We start from the raw sequence: 17,719 nt of genomic DNA, 5'->3' as shown, positions 1-17,719 counted from the left end.
CTCCGCCACCTCCGGCTCAGCCTCTTCTCTCTCACACCATTTCACGGTGTCCAAAACAAAACATCTTGGCGGAGTCTCTACTGTCCCATAAGCTTTCCTTTTCACTCGGGTTGCTATGCGATCACACATCAACTCGGAGACTCACCCATTCCATCCTGCCTGAACTCTCTTCTCCACCTCTGTTGAGCACTGCACAGGGCTCTCGATGTCGTTACTCACCCGCCTTTACTTTCTCTAGTCCGTTTCACTCTTCCACATTCCTCACTCTCATTTACACACACGTACCATGTCTGGTCTTTATTCCTCTTCTCTTCGATGGAGAGCGCCACCTCTACAGGATCTTTTCTCCTGCATTGCTGTGTGATATAAATGAATCTGGTGATTTAAAAAAACAAAAGTGTTGCAACTTTAATTTGACATGTTTTTGGATAGTCCCAGCAAGTAGGAGTAACAGAATACACACACAATCACTCCACTATTTGTTCAAATACTTGCAAATAGTTTATGGGAATATCACATTATATCAGTATATGAGTTTGAATATGGCTTTGGCTGCTGGTGCCAGATGGGCTGGTCAGAGTATTTCACAAACTGCTGATTTACTAGGACTTTCATGGATCCATCTGTGGGGTTTACAGAGAGTGATTAAAAAAATTAAATAAATCCAGTGAAACACAGTCCTCTCTGTGAAAAGGCCTCACTGATGCCGGAGGTTAGAGCAGAATGGCCAGAATGGTGTGAGTTGATAGAAAGGCAAAACTAACAACAACTCGTAGACGACCATGTTTGATCACACTTATCAAATATCCATCAAAATCTCTGAGGAACGTTTTGTTGAATCTCTTCTGCCACGAATAACAGTTGATTTGGTCAAAAGGGATCCAACCTGTTACTGGAAAACTCTACCTGATGCTTTGTCCACTGTGTGTGTGTGTGTGTGTTGAATTATCTCATCAGTGGATCTGCACATTTACTTTTTCTTCGTGAAAATACGTTTTATTAGCAGCCCACCGGACTATTAAACTATTAGACTTTTTTCCTTCCAACTAAATTCTAAAGTTATTCATTTGAGTCTGGCCTCCACACTTTGGAAATACATACCAAGTTGATTTTTTTTTAAACAAGATAATTCACTTTTCACCTGTACCCTTTGTGAACTCTGGCTTTTGAGGACAGACTGAAGATTTGTGGGTAAAATATAGACACATGGAATTTTATGAAAACATTTTTGCCCCAAGTCTGTGTGGCATTTGCCCTCCTAATGTCACAGTTTGGCCTCCTCTCTATTCATTTCATACTGGAGTGATTTATAAATAATCCAAAATGAAATATACATTTATAAATACAGTTGTGCTCATAAGTTTACATACCCTGGGATAATTTATGATTTCTTGGCCATTCTTCAGAAAATATGAATGATAACACAAAAACCTTTCCTCCCCACATGGTTGATGGTTGGGTGAAACTATTTATTGGCAAACAACTGTGTTTACTCTTTTTAAATCAAAATGACAAAAGAAAGAACCCAAATGACCCGGATCAAAAGTTTACATACCCCAGTTGTTAATACCATGCGTTGCCCCCATTAACATCAATGACAGCTTCAAGTCTATAGTGGTAGTTGTGGATAAGGTTCTTTAGTTTCTCAGATGGCAAAGCTGACCATTCTTCTTGGCAAAAAGCCTCCAGTTCCTGTAAGTTCTTGGACTGTCTTGCATGAACTGCATGTTTGAGATCTCCCCAGAGTGGCTCAATGATATTGAGGTCAGGACTTTGAGATGGCCACTCCAGAACCTTCCCTTTGTTCTGCTGTAGCCAATGACAGGTCAACTTGGCCTCGTCTTTTGGATCATTGTCATGATGGAATGTCCGTAAACGTCCCATGTGCAGCTTCCAGGCTGATGAGTGCAAATCTTCCTCCAGTATTTTCTGATAACATGCTGCATTCATCTTGCCATCCATTTTGGACAAGTTCCATGGGCCTCTGTAACTCACAGATCCCAAAACATCAGTGATGCACCTCCGTGTTTCACAGTAGGAATGGTGTACTTTTCATCATAGGCCGTGTTGACTCCTCTCCAAATGTAATGTTTATGGTTTTGGCCAAAAAGTTCAGTTTTGGTCTCATCACTCCAAATGACTTTGTTCCAGAAGTGTTGAGGCTCTGTGCTGTTTGGCGTAATGGAAGCAGGATACTTTGTGACATTTGCGCAGAAATGGCTTTCTTCTGGCGACTTGACCATGCAGCCCATTTTTCTTTAACTGCCTCCTTATTGTGCATCTTGAAACAGCCACACCACGATGTTCCAGAGAGTCCTGGATTTCAGCTGAAGTTATTTATAGATTTTTCTTTGCATCTCAAACAATTTTCCTGGCAGTCGTGGCTGAAATCTTTACTGGTCTACCTGACCATGGTTTGGTTTCAACTCATTTTCTACTTCTTAATCAGCGTTTGAACACTGCTGATTGGCATTCTCAATTCCTTGGATATCTTTTTATACCCCTTTCCTGTTTTATGCAGTTCCATTACCTTTTTCTCGCAGATCCTTTGACAATTATTTTGCTTTCCCCATGACTCAGAATCCAGAAACGTCTGTGCAGCACTGGATGAAAGATGCGATGGTCTGTCAGAAGCCCAGAAACTCACCAACCGTTTATACACACACACTAATTCCAAACAAAAAGGTCAAAGGTGAGGGTGGGAACCTGGATTAGCCATTCAAACCTGTTTGTGTCAACTTTTGTGCATGTTATCAGGTCAAAGTCACTGGGGTATGTAAACTTTTGATCCGGGTCATTTGGGTTCTTTCTTTTGTCATTTTGATTTAAAAAGAGTAAACACCGTTGTTTGCCAATAAATAGCTTCACCCAACAATTAACCATGAGTGGAAGAAAGATTTTTGTGTTATCATTCATATTTTCTGAAGAATGGCCAAGAAATCATAAATTCTCCCGGGGTATGTAAACTTATGAGCACAACTGTATATGAGAAAAACTAACAAAATTAAAACAATGGTTCCTTGGAATTGACTTTAAAAGTTATGAGACTCGTTTACTTAAAACATTCATGTGAGACATAGGGTCTCATCTTAAATAGTATTTATTTGCAGACTCAGCTGATATTTCAAACTTCATTTGAAGTGAAATGTCAATAAAAAGGAGTTTCTACTGTTGGTAAACGGAACAAATGGGAAGAATTTTCCTTTAGAATTTTTTTCAATTATGGCTACAAAGCACTGACTCAGCTATTTTTCACAATCTTAACTTTATTCCTCTGATATTTATACCCTTTTATATCTACATTTGCTTAAGTCTAATTGCATGTCAATTGGAGTCCATCATTTTCACAGATGCTGTTAAACAAAGATCAATCAAAATAAACCTTAAATCTTAAATATTCAAAAGGACTCGTTAAAAATTAAAACATTTAAAAATCATCTCATCGTAGGTTTAAAGGAGACATATCATGCTTTTAAATCCTTCCTTTTTACATATAAATCATACAGTTGTGGTCTATACAACGCGAAACTGCAATGCTTGGGTCTGAATTCCTCATTATTAGAGCTCCACAGGCCCCTTTTCTACCCCTTTTCTGATGCGCTTCTGAGAGCAACTCGTTTTGGGGCGGTCTCTTCAAATGCAAATGAGACACTTCATACCCCGCCTCCTCTCCAGGTTGCAGAGGTGACACTCGGTTCAACGTCACCGTGTTCGGCCATCTTTGTAGTTTGATAGAACAGATACAATTATCTAGCGGCGCAGAAACTTTATATTCACACATTATTTACAAAATGTCAACAACGGAAGATTTGTCCATCCAGCCATACATGTTGGAGCCAGAGTCGGACCCGGCGGAGCGAGATGAAAATGACGATGATGCACCTACAGAACAACGTCTTCATATGGATGTAACGCAATGGTGTGTTACTATATTTACACTAACTTCTCCATCCATGCCCACTACTACAATACTGCCTGTATTACAACGACTATTTAACACAGAAGTTACATTATAATCTAAAACGAGCACACAGCGCTAACATATGAAGACGGTGCAACTGCTAATGCTAACAAAACAATGACAGGGACGTCTTATCATCACACTTTTTAGCGTTATATACAGCTTACCGAAGTGCTCTGTTCGTCGTCTCCATAGATAGAAGGAACTGACCGCTCAATCAGACCAAGTCTTTCGGCAAATCCTTCTTTATACTGGCGGAGGTTGTTGAAGCAGTCATCCTTAAAGTGATTCGCGCACACAAAAATGATCTTACCCACAGATGTGGGTACATTTCTGTGAAAAATAAAACTCAACCAGGCACTTCGAAAAGGTTCTGATGCTGGGAGACGGTGTAACGAAGCTTGTGGGTTACTACATCCAACAACCGAACATTTCGACTTATCCTCTCGTAACTTCGGTTGGACTACAAAATCGCAGCGAGAAACAAAAATGGCGGATTGCTCGAAATGTCGATGTCCTAATTTGGCAGTTCCGCTGAGAATACTGTGACGTCATTGTTCAAAAAACGTAATAGAGAATAGAAAAATCGAAACCGATCGCAAAATATGACCAAAACAGAATATAAAGATATCAACGGAGCACCTGAAGAGACTACTTTGAACTTTTCTGTACTTCTAAACACTCTAAATATACAACAAAATGCATTTAAGGGCTAAAAAAGTGGATTTAGCATGATATGTCCCCTTTAAATTGAGCAATGTTGAGAAAAGTCCAGTTTTCCCAAATTGAGAAGCAAAACAATATCGTTCATTGCAAGAAAGTCCTTGCGTAACATTTTTCTTATCACATATGCACAGGTTCAATACTCCAGAATATTATTCACTTTAAAAGATTTTATATCATTTTAAAATAAAAAAAAATTTAACAATCAAGGTAAACACGTTAGATAACAACACCTGCACACAGTGGAACCTATAAAATAATCTTAAAATTCTTTATTCATAAACTTGATGCAAGTTTACAAATTGCTGTACACGGTCAAAATTTTGTCAAATGGAAAAAAATAAACTAAAGGAAAAAAAAAAGTGAGTCAACAGTCAGACCTGATCTGTCCGTTTGTTGGTGCCAGAAAAAAAAAAAGAGATAAATGAAAGCTTTTCAACACACAGTCCTGTTAGAGAAGCGTCTAAGTCCGATCCCCACAGTATGACCCTCACACTCGGTCAGCATCTCCTACGACCAGAGTTTTGCCGTCCTGAAGGGAGGCTCTGCGGCGGAGGGTCGCAGTCCGCTCGTCCAAAAGGTTTGTGGGGCGACGTCTCTGTGCCGCTGCACAGCAGTCCGTCAGAGGCCCGGAGACGTGTTGATCAGGACATTTGATCACTCCTCCCGTCACAGACACATCAGACATGTAACAACAGGAGAATTATAATAATTAAAAAAAAACAACCCCAAAAAAACACAACATTTTCCTGATATGAAAATCTCACAACATAGCTCAGATATAACCCCTCACCAGGCACATTGTTGCCAGCTGTGCAAGCATTTTTTTAAATTTAATTACATTTTTTTTTAAAATCAGGCCAATTTCAAACCATGAAAACTTCACAAACACAGCAGTAGGTATTGTTGTGCCACTGCATGTGCTGATCTTCATGCCACTACAATTCTGTACTCTTAATGCAACAGTCTGAAACTTGCATTGCTTGAATGACAGAAGAAACCAAAAAAAAAAAAAACAACTAAACATGTGACCCATTTTGTAAAGCTCATTTTGCTTTGCTTTCTGACATCAGGTCAGTGTGAGTGAGCCAAACTGTCCGCAGTACAGAGCTCCTATTTAAACCCAGAACTTCTCCTGCAGGTACAGATCGCCTTCCTATTGTATTGTTGTTACCTGAGTTGCCATTCAAACGGACTCTTGCAGACAGTGTTAACGTAGAACTGCAACCGAGCCAACTGACCGGTAGACAGTGTGAGCGTCCTGTGGTATGGGCCACAGCAGCACTCGTGGCGTGCTGCAGTGTATTGCATGGTGAAGGTTAAAATGTGGTTTGATACAGGTGCAGCAAGTTTTGTGGTTGAGCTTTAAAAAAAAAAAGAAAAGAAAAAGAAATGACTAGTAAATGATGCTTCTCCAAAAACCAAACCCCCTACAACATGTGTGTAGTGACTTGTGCTGAAGAGAAGCCCTACATATGCCGGAGCTGTGAGGACAACAGGAGGAGGACAAACGCAGCTGCAGTGCACGTAAAGTAACAGAACTGCAGTTTCAAATGGACTGCTACTTGACTTTTATTTTGGAGAAAATGTGAATTGTCTGTTAAAATGAGCAGAAGGATAAAAGATCATCCAGATAAATCTAAACACTGCCCCCCCCCCCCCCCCAAACCCCACCCACCTCTCAGTGAAGCCCAGCAAAACAGTTTCTGCCTAACAAAGTGACTGCGATCAAATTTAACAAGTTCCAATAACTGTGGCTGAGACGCAGCTTATGTACAACATGCTGTGAACTTTGCACACCACTGGGGCTTCAGTGTTACACCGACCATCGACCTCTACAGCTTTTACAAGAGACCGACGGACCTGTTGACAGACATAAGGCAAGAAAACCCCCCCCCCCCAAAAAACCACCCTTTAACCTCAACACTTGGCCTATTAAAAACTTCCAACCACGGCTGTTCTTCATCTAGTCTTGTTAGCCAAAAGGAATACAACATTCTGAGATGTTTCACATCCACTGGCCGTGTTTGCATCCTGTTGATTTGTTCGGCAGCGACAGCTGATCTCAGCTCATTAACATCGCAGCGTTTTGATTTGAGCTCGGCCGAATATCCTCCCTTAATTCTTAAAAACGTGAGAACTACAAGATACCGAGCAGCGCTCAATCGCCATCAGTTTCCAAAATACCAAATTGTCTCATTTATTGTCTCGGATAAAAAACAACAAAAAACAACAACAACGGCCGAATAAAGTTTCTAAAACAATATTTGCATTTATGTACCAGTTAAATCTAAAAATAACCCAAAGTGGCAAGAGAGGAACCAAATCATAGTCAAAACAAAACAAAGCCAGATACCACTGAGTCGCCACTCCAAGAGCTTCAGTTATATAAATCTTTTAAAGAGGGTGGAGGTGACCGTGAAGCCCGCTTTGTCAAAGCAGCTAAAGAGAGAGCGGCTCCCCACATTTAAAGGGAGGAAAGTTTGTGTTGTTTTCCAAAAAGGACAAATGGGTGTAATTAGAAAACCCCGACTGGTGAGATCCTCACATTTCCCTCCTCCTCACTGAAACACTAGGGGGGGGTGGGGGGGAGAGCAGGGAGTAATGAAGTCTTTCCTGGAGCGCAGCGGAGGAGTAACTTGCCAGAGGAGCCAACAAGAGCGTTTTCGTGAGAAAGATGAAACGTTCCCAGTCACATCAGGATGGGAAAATATTCCAAAGAAAACAAGATGACCCAAAGACATGTTCCAAGTGCATAGTAGTAGTCACTCCTTATCCGTCCTCCTTTGGTGGTGTGTACCAGCCTGGAGGAACACAAACACAAAGCATTCATCAGTGGGCACGTTCACATGCACACTGGAAATCTGATCAGAATCCCATTTCTGCTGTTGAACAACTACAACTAAGGACTCGTTCACACTGCAGGGAAATGTGACCCAATTGGGATTTTTTACTCACAACTGACCCATATCTGACCCGTTTTGTGGCCGTGTCAAAGCACCAATTTCGTCATTCTCCTTCTTCTTTCCGGCTCGTATTTAACAACCACTTAAATATGAATCTACACGGGCTGACAAGCGTTGCCAGATTTGGCAGGTATCCCCCAATTAGGGAGCCAAACGGTCTCACCTTTTAACTTTGTTTATTTTGTGCATTTGTGTGTTTATGGCATGTTCATTATCACACATATAATAGTTTTACGGCGCTAACATGATTCCTACACAGGCCGAGATTGGGGCAGGTTTTTATTGAGGTGTGTGGGTTTTACGTTGTTTGGGCTGAAAACAGTGAGTCACATCTGGCAACCCTGGTGCTGACCTGCGTGAAATCCATGTTCACGTCTGCGCATGCGCTCCGGGACCCGAAACCGTCGGGTTCGATCACGTTCGCACGGTAGTCTGATAGCGGGCGCGCTTGAAATGTAATGTGAATGATCACGTAAAAAAATCTGAATTGAGGATTAAGACCTGCAGTGTGAACATAGCTCAAGATGTTTTGATTAGATAACAGCATTTATCCGATTATGAGGAATTGAATTAACAGTTAAGAGATTTCTCCTCAATGATCCAGTGCCTCTGTGCATGAAGAGTATAACCACTCGTCTTATTTATCACCCATTAAACATTTATCTCCTACATCACTACGCATGTATATATCAGTTATGACTAAAAATGTCAAACCAGCATTTCTGATATGCAATAAACTGATCACTCCCAAATGTCGACTTTGGTTTATGGTTAGAAAAACAGGTTGTGTGTTCACTGAGCCTCAGTCACTCATCATGAGCTACTCACCGTTCTTTTCGTGAATCTGCACCAGGGATTTGTACGACTGTTGTGCTCTGGCAAGATTGTACTGGTTCTGAGAAACACAAGTTGCTCGATTAAATCAACAAGTACGGCTTTACAAGATATCTTTTCTAAAGCCAGAACTGGTAAATGTTGTTTGTTAAAAAACATAATATTTGTTACCTTATTGGCTCCAAACTGCACCCTGGCTTTTCCTTTGACCAGAGTTGCATTTATCTGCATTATGACAGATTCTATGGAATAGGCACTGCTCCAGCCCTGGTGACACACACACACACACACACACAAGCAGATCCACAATATGAGTCCCAGGTCCTCAGTGACAGAAAACTATATACTACTATATATAGCTCTGTCCCCATTCAAGTTGCATATGAAGACTGAAGACATCAGTGTGAGGCTGTCCCAATTCAACTGCTCCTTAAAACACAGCCAACAAATGCATTCTTCATTTCTAAGAAAACCAGGGAATCTTTCAATCTCACATGTCCCAACTTTTCGTGCGTTATGCCCGACTGAAGAATTTGCAGGACTTGTGCCACATTCCTGACTTGTGCACATTCTCAGTCTCACCACACATTCAGTTATGATCAGCGGACCTGAACAAAGTTGATCCACAGGAGAAGCTGCCAAGTGTCATCACTGGATTTCAATGCAATCACATTACAAACTACAACATTTCAGATGAGATTTTGTGTGTCCCCTCCATATCCCATCTGCTTTGACCGGCCAATTTTGGGCGTTATTTTGCGGAAATGGTTTGCTGGAACATTAAGAAAAGTCAAAGCACACTATTCCCGAAATTTCCCCACAACTTCTTGTGATTTTTGCGTATCTACTTGGGACTAGTTACACGCCACAAAAAGATGAAAATTAAAAATAGACGGACGCCTGGGATAGCAGTCATTGCACCTCGCTTCTTAAAGCGGCAGGCACACAGAATAAACCCAAATATCAGGGATATCAACGGAGCCCAGCGAAGCATCTGGGGCTCCTTTTAGTTTTATCACAGGACACACCCAACAGCTGCTAAGTGACCAGTGTGCTGGACACTGATGCCTGAAATGCTCCACAGCCTATCTCGTTGGGTTGGCTCGCCTTCAGAAAAACTCAGAACGTCATGATTTTTGAAGGACACCGCCACTGAGACGCTGACAAAGCAACCGAGTCACGTCAACTAATTCAACTGTGTTCAGATTCAACTGCTTTGTAGATCAGATACACGATGAGTCACAATTCATATTTAGGAATGCTAATAATGCCTCACCTCAGCACAAACAGACATAGTGGACCACAGCTGCAGGGACCAATATTAAAGAAGAGCAATCTACTGACGCTCACGGAGGTCAAGGCTCCCTGCGTTCGATTCCAGGTTCACGTACCTGTTTTGTGAGAAGTTCCATGCACAAGGCTCCTCCTCCGAGAACATAACTGAAACCAAAACAGTTTGATGAGTGACTTTCCACAGCCGCATCGCAAAAGATAAGAAACAACGGAACTCCCATATATGTTGGATTTATTACCCATAAACAGAAACATTTCTTGATCATTTTAGCTTATTAGTTATGCAATTGAAAAACACAGCATTTCAAAAAAATAAAAATACTTTTTATGTACTTGATGATGATTATTTTAAAGTAGCTCTATATTAAAACATTAAAGCTCCCATTTGTGGGACATTTGTTTTGATGTCTTTAACCCTCAAAAGATTATGTGCCACATTGGTAGTTCCATTTGAATCATTTAAAAGTAAGTCAAAATGTCATTTCTATTTTGACAATAACTGAATTTCTCTCAGCTCTGGTGAATGCCCTAGTTCCTTTAAAAAGCGTAAAAAATTATAATTAGCAGAAAACATGCGGCAGGCTCAATAACACAGTAATAAAATAATGAAGTCTGACACTCAGTCCAGCGCAGGCTGAGACGTATCTTTACTATGGTGTTTAAATTTGAAGACTCCGTGCACAAGAATTGTAGATCAAGCACCACACACACACACACACTCACCCTCCGGAGAGCACAGGTGAGACAACCCGTACAAAAGGTGGATCAAAAGGAAAATTATCCTGTTATAATGAGAGAGAGAGAGAGAGAGAGAGAGAGAGAGAGAGAGAGAGAGAGAGAGAGAGAGAGAGAAACACTGTTGAGAAACCTGCATATACCTGCAAAAAAAACAACAGATAAACATCACAGTAGCACTCACTTTATAAGAGAAATTGAGAAGAATGTAGTCCACGCCTTCCTTTTCTTTTAAGACCTGCAAGTCGCTATGTAACGGACTATCTGGGTCTACCCTATAACAAAGAACAACGAGTCATACCTGATAGAACACACATGATTTTTGCAAATCCTCTGTGGAAACCCGATGCAATAACTTACGTCCTTAACTTGACGTGCCATTCATAAAGGCTGTCACCGACTAGTTCGACTGAATAAATACCTGTGAAGTGGAGAAGACAAACACAGCTTTTACTCCAATCCGTTGATGAGAAACGTTGAAGACATAAGAAGTGTAGAGAGACGTGTCCGTTTGGTCACCTGTCTTGTAACTCTGTGACCTGTAGATCTCCCTGAGTTCCTTCATTAGGCGGTCTGAAGCTTGTACTGAGCCGGACACAGCCCCCTGCAACAGGAATCGCAGCTGCATTACACAGGTGGCGAAGCACTAAGAGATCACAGCCTGACATGTTGTCTTTCTGTGTGCTTTCGGGGAAAGAGCACTCACATTCAAGTGATCCTGTCTCTGGTTTTTACGGATTTTTTCCAAAATGGCCAGGTTTTCTTTTTCTATTCCGTCGTCCTCGGACTTCTTTCCATCTACCGGTTCTTCTTCTTTCATGTCATAATGGTCCAAGTCTTGGTCCAGGTCAATGTCCTGCTGCAACAGTGTCACAATGGTATTGTAACAACAGTCCATCAGTTGATGAAATGAATGTTCCAGACTAATAGCAATATATGCACAGGTACCTCTCCCATTTCTTCCTCCTCTTCCTCTTCAGATGTCACCTCATCTGAAGGCCCGTGCTGCAGCAGGGTGAAAGACTTTGAGCGACATAAAGACTTTGGGCTTTATTCATGTTTAGAGTGTGGTGCCTACCTTCCTCTCTTGAGTAATCGGGCCGGGAGGTAGGGGCTGATCCAGCATTTCTACATCTGGATGTTGAGGCAGGTTGTAAAGCCGACAGAGATCGCAAATGAGGCGCTTCAGCTGCTGAAGGAGCTGCGAGAGGCATGGAAGGGTCACATCAACGATGGGAAATAGACACTGAAAAAATACTTTCGACTGGCGCTGCAACTAACTGTACTGGAGTGTCCAGGACTGTCGATGCAAAAAGCCAACATTGGTGATCCCGATCAATTCCACGTTTTCATTGCCGCGTCAAACAATATCATGATTCAGTTTTAACGTTATATTTAGTCTAGGGATTCAGTGAACTTCATTTTACTCAGGTACATCCAAACATGACAGATTTCACATTAGCTGCTAAAACAAAACAAAAAAACAACCAGTGCAAAGCTGAACATGTTAACAACAGCCGACATATTAAAATATTGAGGGCGGGTAGTAAATCACTGACCAATCAGCTCCTCAAAACCAGATACGTTCTGTTGTCCTGAGTACCCCAACAGAAGGGCGACGGAAAATCCCAAATTCTTGCAGTGGAAACACGAACCGTACCGGACTAGTTGTGCGGTGGAAACGGGGCTATAGTGTTGTGCTGGACTGTACATGGCCGACTTACCAAAGTGCTGCCTTTTCTCACATCCTCCAGGCGCTCCAACACTTCAGCCAGACTCGGATCATCAGAGTCAACAAACCATATCGGCGACGTTGATGGATACGATTCCTGGAACAAAGTAAAGACGTGAGCAGATCCATGTTGTGTGCTAAAGGCAGGATCGCTTGAAACTCATATTTGGACTTATAATGGAGAATGTGGCTGCTTGAGAAAAAAGAAAAACACACATGATATGAGTCTGAGTAATAATTTTTTCTGCTGCTCTCTTCATATGATTTGTATGTTAGAGGTTAAAAGCCTTGCTCCAGGACATGCAGCAGTCATCTATCAGCAGTGGGATACAAGTAAATCTCACTGTCCTAACCTCTAGGTCACCACTATACACGAGGCCAAAGGCTCATTTATGCCCCATGAAAATAAATGCTTCATGTCGGTACAGATGTTATGATATTCCTTCACTAGGGGGCAGATCTGACTCAACAGTCCCTGGCAACATTTCTGTAGCAAACGTTGTGTTTAGAACAACAAACACACGGTGAGCAAGTGTAATAATGAAGAATAAAATGGAGGCAGCGTAGTTGGTGGTGGATAGTGAGGCTGTTAAATGCAATGTTTGAGGGAAAATAATTATTTTCTTTGATACTACCAAAAGGGTAAATTGACGAGGTCCGACATTTTCAATAGTTCAGAACATTCTTCGGGTCATCTGATGACTTGTTTGGCTGAGCGACATCAGGCATGACAGGTCACATAGTGCACCTATGAGTGAGACTGAATGTCTCACCGTCATGCTGCGGTTTCCCATTGCAGGAATCTGCCCACATTTTGAGTGAAAAATAAGATAAAAACAAAAACAACAACGTGAGCCCAGGAAAGCCAGGGGAAACACAAAATGTTAGATAAATGTCTTGTGGGGATACAAGGAGTAATGCCGAAGCGCAGTACTTATTGATGCATGGTCAGAGAAATATGTAGTGGTTTTGCTTGTGGCCAATCTAAAAGCGTCATTGTTTTGTTGTACTATGTGTTGTTTATGGGCATGTGACGCGGAATGAACACGAGCCAAAACGATCTTTATTCTCCCCGGCATTCTAAAGAAAAAAAATCTGAAAACATAAAAGTAGACGCATGCTCTTTGACTTCCATATAACTCTGAATTATATAGGTCTATGCTCCTGCTCCTCCTGGTACTTGAGAAATCCAACATATTCTGCAATTGTTGTGGATATTAGGTGACATCAGTGGGGGGCATGACATCCACACCTCACAGCTGAGTCGGCATTTTAGAGTCGTTTAAAAAAACAAAACAAACCAAAAAATTTTTTAAATGAATTTGGGCTCCTAAAACGCTGCCTCATGGATGATCGGCCAAAAAGGGTGCGGTTACAAGAAATGACGCTCTCGTGTGGACAGGCCCTTGGTTTGCTATCAAACATGCAGTGTGAATGTGAAACAAGGTAGATGAAGGTGTGGCAGTCTTCAGCATTCATCACTCAATCGAGGCAAGTTCCTGGACCTTTCTGGTGTGAAACTCAAACATTTGAATGAAGATGATAAATCACCAGATAATGATTCTGCACAAACCTACAACGATAAAGCTTCAGACACAATATTACAGGCATCAAATTTTTGTTTTTCCAAGCTTTATCTTTCAACATTAACATTTCTGACATTGAACCATGAGTGTTTACATTTTAGGATGGAATCTATTATGCGAGAACAAACAAAGTCGTTCGTTTTCATAATGTGTATACACTCTGGGCGCAAATCTGTAATGTTCTTGTGGATGTGGTTCAAACCTTTCAACCACAGTTTGCTGTATTTATATTCACATTGCATGAGACCTGAATCTGGTTACCTCTCATCCTCTCACACTGAGGTGTCAAACTCATTTTATTTCAGGGGCAACAAACCAAATATAAATTCAAGTGGGCCAGGTCAGTTGAATAGCAGCATAAAAATCTTTAACTGCTGCAGTTCCCTTAGTTCTAGTGCAAAGAAATACAATTACATTCTGAAAAGGTTTCAGAAATGTTCTCTTTTAAATCTGCTGTAGATAAAAACACAAGAAATGAGTCGACTTTGAGCTTTAGTCATCAAATGTAATGAAAACCTCTTCAATGCAACCAGCCACAGTGTTTCTCCTGGGGTAAATGCTAGTGAAAGCCTGTCACTATTTCAGTAGCCTTTAGAATGCAAGCTTTGACAAATTCACCCTCACAGAATGGCTGTAGGTTCATTCACTGCTGTATCGCGGACGTCTTTGGAACGAAAAACCAACCCACGTATAAAGTTTGTGTTTATGTCAGACATGTGTTTCCTTTCAGCCTGATCCAGTCATGAGGAGGATGCAGACTGACTCTGCTCGGGTGTCAATGACACGGTTATCATTCAAGCATTTCAACAGACATGTCTGTAGCACCAGCAGCACACAAAAGTGGAACTGTGCATGCATGTTTCTGCTAAGAGAGGAGGATGTGGTCAGGAGGATGTCAGGAAGGTTCATCATTTGTATTATCTGAAGCATGCAAACACAAAACAATCCTACGATGCTCAATGAGCCCGGACCTTACGCACACATTTATGATGGAATCAGTCCGTTATGAACTACAATGACCAATTTCACTGACCTAAATAAGTTGCTTGCCCTCAACAGATGTAGTGGGGATTGAAACAGGGCAATAAACATGTGAATTTGTGAGGAGATAACCAAGAGAGTACATACAGACAGTACTTGAAGGTAACAAGACACCTGGCAGTTCTGATGTGAACAGGTAAGCAGTTCCACAGAAAAGGCATAGTCACCTCTATTGAGTCTGGGAATTTAAGGTCCATCTTATTAGCTGACCTCAATGATAAAGCTGGAGATAAATTAGAAGGTGTCAACCCATTTAACACATTAAAAGCAAGCAATACAATTTTTTAAACCATTCTGAAATGGACAGGAAGCCAATGGATTGAGGCTTAAACTGGATATAATAATATAATACTGCAATGTAATATTTCTCTAAGTCTTAATATTATTAAAAATAAAATATTTATTTTAGGCATTTTACGTTCAAATGAAGGTTAAAGCCTTTTGAAATGTATTTGCATTGTATTGTAATATTTTGAAAATGCATCTGCAATTAGTGGTATTTGAGGTTAACTATTATATTTACAAGTATAATTCACACCTACTTATTAATGCTAAGGGTACACTCTTTGAAATTATTAAAGTAATTTGAAGAGGATTTTCAATCCCAAATATTCAATATGGAAAATGGTGACTACATTTGTTTACCATAATTTATTTATTGTCTTGGAAATGTGCTTTGACATTTCACACAGCTAAGTCTAATGGAATATTTTCTATTGACTGTGCGATGACGAAGGAACTACTTATGACGGAGTAGAATTTAAGGCAGTGTCACATTAGTTGTACTCTTAACATTAACATGTAGGAACGCGCAGGTTCTTGCACTGGGATCAGTCTATTTGCTGGAAAAAAAACAGAAACACACAGTAACCCTCCTGAAACACAGCTCAAATCCGGCCGGGTGGATCTCTACAAGGCCGAGGTTAAAGCAGACACAGGTGGACGTTATAAAGTTGGCACGAGCGCAAACAGTAACGCAGTTATGTCGGCTAACACAACGAGCTAGCGGGAGCGATACTTTCGGGTGACAGGCTAGCAGCAAGCTACCGCAACGACGCATCGTACACTTCCACCAAGTGGACTTAACACTCGTTTATGCCCGCCGGGTTGATGAAACCACGACGAGCCAGCACTTTAATTCTCGGTCGGTGTCCACACACGGCGTCTGGCGCCCGGCTCGCTTCCAGTCGATAGTCGGGGGTTTAGCTCGTGCGCAGAGCCGGCCCCGGACTCACCGTGATGTTGCAGTGAATGATCAGCAGCTTCTCTCCCGTTACGTTGAACTGGCAGCTCAGCTCGTCGGGCTTCCAGTCTATTATTCTGAATCGTTCGTGATTCGGGTCAAATATCGACTCTAGAAACTTAAGTTCGGCCTTCAGCCCCGAAACCGACATCTTCTCCTCATCTCAAAGCAGCAGGCCGCTGGCGGAGGGGAAGTTGGGGCGGAATGCGGCCGCGCAGTGCAGCGGAGGAGTCGGCTCGACGGATCTCGTCTACTAGCGTGAGAACAACAACAAAGAGCTGGAGCGCTGAGAGCTGAGAGCTGGCTTCAGATAAACCCAAATATACCAGATATACTGCACACCCTCAGGGGGATTTCAAGCCTGTGACAGCACACCGCATCCACTCAACTTTACCTTCACTATTTCTTCCTTTTTGGCTGTAATCATACTATTGACATTTACTTATAAGACACATAAAAATTATTATTACAAATTATCCAGTGTTATTTTATTATGTAGATATACAATGAAAATGGCATACGCACATTTTGAAAGAATAAAAATGAGCAACGTAATACTAACCAGAGACCCCCAAAACACATCTGTACGTCACCTGTTGTTTGAGAATTTAATTATTTACAATACAAACTGGATCCCAAAGCTCACAAAAACAAATATAATAAAGCAACAGTCCTACTAAATCACACCAATACACAGAGACACACAACAAAAAATGCAAAACTAGTAAAAAAAACAAACCTAAACTAAACAAACAAAAAAAAAACACTCACAAATGCAAAATAATAGATCTTGTTTCATGTATATCAGGCTGTAAAAAAGTCACAAGTAGAGAGAAAGAAGAAGAAATAATCTAGGGATGAGACAAACTAAGTTTCAGGTCATTTTTGATGATTGCAATTGAACCCTTTGTGCATTAATCACCTCTTTCCAGGAGAGCATTTCCAAATTTTCAGTGGAGGATTTTATGAACACACAGGTCACAAATACTGTTTTATATTTTCCTGTTTAAATCTGTCATCTAAAAAAAATTACGATAATCTCATACATTTCATGTTAGAGGGCAGAGCCTGAGATTCAGGCCAGCCACTTTTATTTAACCTTGTTGTGCCATTGCATGACACTTAACATTCAGATAAAATACAGAATAAAAAGCTCAACAATTTCCTTCAATATGGCAGCTTCAAGGTTGGGGTTTGGGGAGAAAAGAGAGAAAAAGATAGAGGAGGGAGAACAACATGGTTGACATCAGGCAACTGATCTACAAGCTGCAGATTTGGTGAAGATATGAAGCACAGATCATACATTTACAGTTCCCCAGACTGAAATCTCTCCTTGACGGGTCAAGCTCACAGATAGAAGTTCATAACATGCATATGAAGTGAAGTGGGGAGGAAAAAGGAGAAAAGCTCAGTTAAAAAGGGATTTCACCACAGTCCAAAGCAACAACCTAACTAACAACATGGTCCAGGGTGACCTGATCCAGTCCTAACTAGTGTTCATTAAATAGGAACATTTCAAACTGACCTCTAATGCTCCATCTCTTGGAGAACCAAGTGTTCTGCTGGTTAAATATGGCTCCAACAGCTCCTCAGATATGATGGAGC

At 41.2% G+C, this 17,719-nt stretch overlaps 1 protein-coding gene across 2 annotated transcripts; it reads right to left on the bottom strand.

Moving 5' to 3' along the window:
- Positions 1–4,942: 4,942 nt before the first annotated feature.
- Positions 4,943–16,452, bottom strand: LOC308116474 (ubiquitin-conjugating enzyme E2 Q2-like). Of its 2 annotated transcripts, none has more exons than XM_080474706.1 (13): positions 16,107–16,452; positions 12,237–12,341; positions 11,591–11,713; positions 11,461–11,517; positions 11,219–11,371; positions 11,032–11,116; positions 10,873–10,933; positions 10,697–10,787; positions 10,501–10,559; positions 9,876–9,924; positions 8,656–8,751; positions 8,479–8,545; positions 4,943–7,488 (listed from the first exon to the last, which is right to left on the bottom strand). In XM_080474706.1, the coding sequence occupies exons 1-13, from the start codon at positions 16,263–16,265 to the stop codon at positions 7,457–7,459; spliced, it is 1,137 nt and encodes a 378-aa protein (XP_080330832.1). In that variant the 5' UTR covers positions 16,266–16,452; the 3' UTR covers positions 4,943–7,456. The 2 variants fall into 2 exon arrangements, with proteins under 2 accessions (XP_080330832.1, XP_080330833.1); XM_080474707.1 differs by having other exon boundaries at positions 11,219–11,368; positions 16,107–16,299.
- Between the last annotated feature and the right edge of the window lie 1,267 nt (positions 16,453–17,719).

The sequence above is a fragment of the Lipophrys pholis genome, assembly GCF_963383615.2.
Source record: "Lipophrys pholis genome assembly, chromosome: 11".
Taxonomy (NCBI): Eukaryota; Metazoa; Chordata; class Actinopteri; order Blenniiformes; family Blenniidae; genus Lipophrys; species Lipophrys pholis.
The sequence above is the reverse complement of the archived record's forward strand: the minus strand, read 5'-3'. Positions and strand labels throughout refer to the sequence as shown.